Consider the following 4,474-nt stretch of genomic DNA (forward strand, 5'->3'; position numbering starts at 1 on the left):
TTCAAGTTAGTTAATTAACGACAGTGATCCGGAGACATGTGCAAGTAGAATCAGTTGTTTAATTTCTCAAAAAAAAGAATTAGTTGTTTAATTTTGTTATGCAGCTAACTAGACATTAGCGCAGCAAAAACTGGGACTGTTTTGCAAAGCCGGATGCATATATACAGACACCATCTTTCGGGAGGTTAAACGCTCCAGTTCAGACGACGACTTAATTAGGCTCTCCGCTCTACACTCTCTTCTGAGCTGAACACTGAAGTATAGTGCAGTGCATTACTCTCTTGGTCAGCGATCTCTCTGACAGCATGAGGAGTTGCAGTTCCAGCCACTTGTCACTGGCTGCAGCCGTGGTCTTGCTTCTGGTACTGACGGCGGCCATGGAGGCTGAAGGCATCCGTCTAGACGCCGAGACCCGGGCTTCAGTCGGCAGTAGCAGCAGCAACCCAGTGCACAATGTAAGTAGTGGTTCTGATGATCTTTTCATTCGTCGTCGATCTCAATCTTTGGATAGTTTCTGCAGATGCTAATTAACTTGCTTGTCTTCATGATTGCAGAAACCAAGCGATAGTTTGGTCAAGGGTTCTACTACAAGCTCGGTAAGCGAGAGCGAGACGACGAGAAGCGCCGTTGCTGTGAAAGAGGCAGCGGGGCATGGGTTGCCGGAGTTCCATGAAGACTACTACGTTCGAACTGCTCACAGTTCTAGGCACCACTGACCAAACACTAAACAGCTAGTTAAGTTAGTCAGTCAGTCAGTCGCACCGGCTGCAAGCTAGCATTCATTCGTAGTAGTTGCTAAAGTTTCATGTATGCTTTTAGAGAGTGAGCACATGGTGATGGTGATAGGATAGCAATAGCAGCTGCCAAGCAAGCTTATTAGCTCCACTTGTGCATCTCTGCAGACTGCAGTGTAAGGCTGTAAGCAGGAGAAGGAAATTTTTTGATGTACTGACCTCTTGTCTAAGGAAACACCTGAAGTTCAGAGTTCAGTAATCTGGCAAAGAAGGACCGTGCACCTGCACAGATGACAGAACAGCTAGTACTCGTCAGTTGGATGACTACTGGTAATCGTGTAGTCATAGTGTGTTACGTAGGAGAGTAGCACTGTACCACTACCCGCTGCCGGCGATTAGTTCGTGGGCATTATTCCGTGTTCGTAGCGACTACCAACTCCAACGTCGCCGGATTTGCTGCAGTGTTGTTCGCTGAGTAAAGTACTATATGTCCCGGCCGGACGGTGCACTGAAGTATTCTATACCCATCCTCTGTTTTTGGCACATGCTCAACGACTAGATGATTGATGGTTGATTGGGCTAGCCACCTTTTGGAGGGCACACGACGTCCCCGAGACAGGGAAAAAGGAACATGTTGATAAAAGGCAAAAAATGGGAAACGCATGAGACGTTCCATATTTTTTCTTATTGTTTCGTTTTTGCTGTCATGGAAGCATTTTTTGTCGTTGCGTCTATGCGTTGGGTTGTCATGGTAGTATTTCTTGACCGGTGTTGGTACCATGCCAGCATATTTGTCCTAGACAGCATTTTCTGACTTTCACCCATTTTTCGGCCAAATCACCTCATTTTCAAATTGGTAGAATGGTGTGGTTTCTGTGTCACCCAGGCATGACAGCATCCAGGTGGTATGTGGTTTGTTCACATTTTCCCTCACATCTGCCCGTTTTCGACCATTTGACCGTTTTCCACAGTCTCAAACCTTGTTTTACGTCACCGTTGTTGTTGGAAATATACTCTAGAGGCAATAATAAAATGATTATTATATTTCTTTGTTCATAATAATTGTCTATTATTCATGCTATAATTGTATTATCCGGAAATCGTAATACATGTGTGAATACATAGACCACAATGTGTCCCTAGTTAGCCTCTAGTTGACTAGCTCATTGATCAACAGATAGTCATGGTTTCCTGGCTATAGACATGGGGATGTCATTGATAACGGGATCACATCATTAGGAGAATGATGTGATGGACAATACCCAAACCTAAGCATAGCACAAAGATCGTGTAGTTCGTTTGCTGTAGCTTTTCTGGATGTCAAGTATCATTTCCTTAGACCATGAGATTGTGCAACTCCCGGATGCCGTAGGAGTGCCTTGGGTGTGCCAAACGTCACAACATAACTGGATGACTATAAAGGTACATTACAGGTATCTCCGAAAGTGTCTATTGGGTTGGCACGAATCGAGACTGGGATTTGTCACTCCATATGACGGAGAGGTATCTCTGGGCCCACTCGGTAATGCATCATCATAATGAGCTCAATGTGATCAAGTGGTTGATCACGGGATCATGCATTACGATACGAGTAAAGTGACTTGCCGATAACGAGACTGAACGAGGTATTGGGATACCGACAATCGAGTCTCGGGCAAGTAACGTACCGATTGACAAAGGGAATTGAGTACGGGATTGATTAGGTCCTCGACATCGTGGTTCATCCGATGAGATCATCGAGGAGCATGTGGGAGCCAACATGGGTATCCAGATCCCGCTGTTGGTTATTGACCAGAGAGTCGTCTCGGTCATGTCTGCTTGTCTCCCGAACCCGTAGGGTCTACACACTTAAGGTTCGGTGACGCTAGGGTTGTATAGATATGAGTATGCAGTAATCCGAAAGTTGTTCGGAGTCCCAGATGAGATCCTGGACGTCACGAGAAGTTCCAGAATGGTCCGGAGGTGAAGAATTATATATAGGAAGTGTTATTTCGGCCATCGAGAAAGTTTCGGGGTCACCCGTATTATACCGGGACCACCGGATGGGTCCCGGGGGTCCACCGGGTGGGGCCACCCATCCCGGAGGGCCCCCAGGGGTGAAGTGGGGAGGGGAACCAGCCCTTAGTGGGCTGGTGTGCCCCCCCTTGGGCCCCCCATGCGCCTAGGGTTGGGAACCCTAGGGGAGGGGGCGCCTCCACTTGCCTTGGGGGTTACTCCACCCCCTTGGCCGCCGCCCCCCCTAGGAGATCCCATCTCCTAGGGTCGGTGCACCCCCTAGGGGGCCTATATAAAGGGGGGAGGGAGGGCAGCCACACCTCAAGCCTTGGCGCCTCCCTCTCCCCTGCTACACCTCTCCCTCTCGCAGAAGCTCGGCGAAGCCCTGCTGCGGTGACTGCTGCATCCACCACCACGCCGTCGTGCTGCTGGATCTTCATCAACCTCTCCTTCCCCTTGCTGGATCAAGGAGGAGACGTCACGCTGACCGTACGTGTGTTGAATGTGGAGGTGTCGTCCGTTCGGCGCTAGGATCTCCGGTGATTTGGATCACGACGAGTACGACTCCCTCATCCCCATTCTTTGAACGCTTCCGCTCGCGATCTACAAAGGTATCTAGATGCATCCGATCACTCGTTGCTAGATGAACTCATAGATGGACCTTGATGAAAACGTAGGAAATTTTTTTGTTTTCTGCAACGTTCCCCAACAGTGGTATCAGAGCTAGGTCTATGCGTAGTTCTCTTTGCACGAGTAGAACACAATTTGTTGTGGGCGTAGATGTTGTTAACTTTCTTGCCGCTACTAGTCTTATTTTAATTCAGCGGTATTGTGGGATGAAGCGGCCCGGACCAACCTTACACATACCTTACGTGAGACCGGTTCCACCGACTGACATGCACTAGTTGCATAAGGTGGCTGGCGGGTGTCTGTCTCTCCCACTTTAGTTGGAGCGGATTTGACGAAAAGGGTCCTTATGAAGGGTAAATAGAAGTTGACAAATCACGTTGTGGCTTTAACGTAGGTAAGAAAACGTTCTTGCTAGAACCCTCTTGCAGCCACGTAAAACTTGCAACAACAATTAAAGGACGTCTAACTTGTTTTTGCAGCAAGTGTTTTATGATGTGATATGGCCAAAGTTATGATGAATGATATATGTGATGTATGAGATCATGTTCTTGTAATAGGAATCACGACTTGCATGTCGATGAGTATGACAACCGGCAGGAGCCATAGGAGTTGTCTTTATTTTTTTGTATGACATGCGTGTCATTGAGAAACGCCATGTAAATTACTTTACTTTATTGCTAAATGTGTTAGCCATAGTAGTAGAAGTAATAGTTGGCGAGCAACTTCATGGAGAAACGATGATGGAGATCATGGTGTCATGCCGGTGACAAGATGATCATGGAGCCCCAAGATGGAGATCACATGAGCTATATGATATTGGCCATATCATGTCACTATTATTTGATTGCATGAGATGTTTATCATGTTTTTGCATATTGTTTACTTATTACGATGGTAGTAAATAAGATGATCCCTCATAATAATTTCAAGAAAGTGTTTCCCCTAATTGTGCGCTATTGCGACAGTTCATTGTTTCGAAGCACCACGTGATGATCGGGTGTGATAGATTCCAACGTTCACATACAACGGGTGTAAGACAGATTTACACATGCAAACACTTAGGTTGACTTGACGAGCCTAGCATGTATAGACATGGCCTCGGAACACAGAAGACC

General features: G+C 46.9%; 1 protein-coding gene across 1 annotated transcript; it reads left to right on the forward strand.

Annotated features, from left to right (window-relative positions):
* Positions 1 to 210: 210 nt before the first annotated feature.
* On the forward strand, positions 211 to 885 carry LOC119317298. The gene is made up of 2 exons (XM_037591726.1): positions 211 to 455; positions 555 to 885. Exons 1-2 carry the CDS (start codon positions 306 to 308, stop codon positions 714 to 716), a joined length of 312 nt encoding a protein of 103 aa, XP_037447623.1. The 5' UTR covers positions 211 to 305; the 3' UTR covers positions 717 to 885.
* The last annotated feature ends 3,589 nt before the right edge of the window (positions 886 to 4,474 follow it).

This window comes from Triticum dicoccoides, chromosome 6A, assembly GCF_002162155.2.
Source record: "Triticum dicoccoides isolate Atlit2015 ecotype Zavitan chromosome 6A, WEW_v2.0, whole genome shotgun sequence".
NCBI lineage: Eukaryota > Viridiplantae > Streptophyta > Magnoliopsida > Poales > Poaceae > Triticum > Triticum dicoccoides.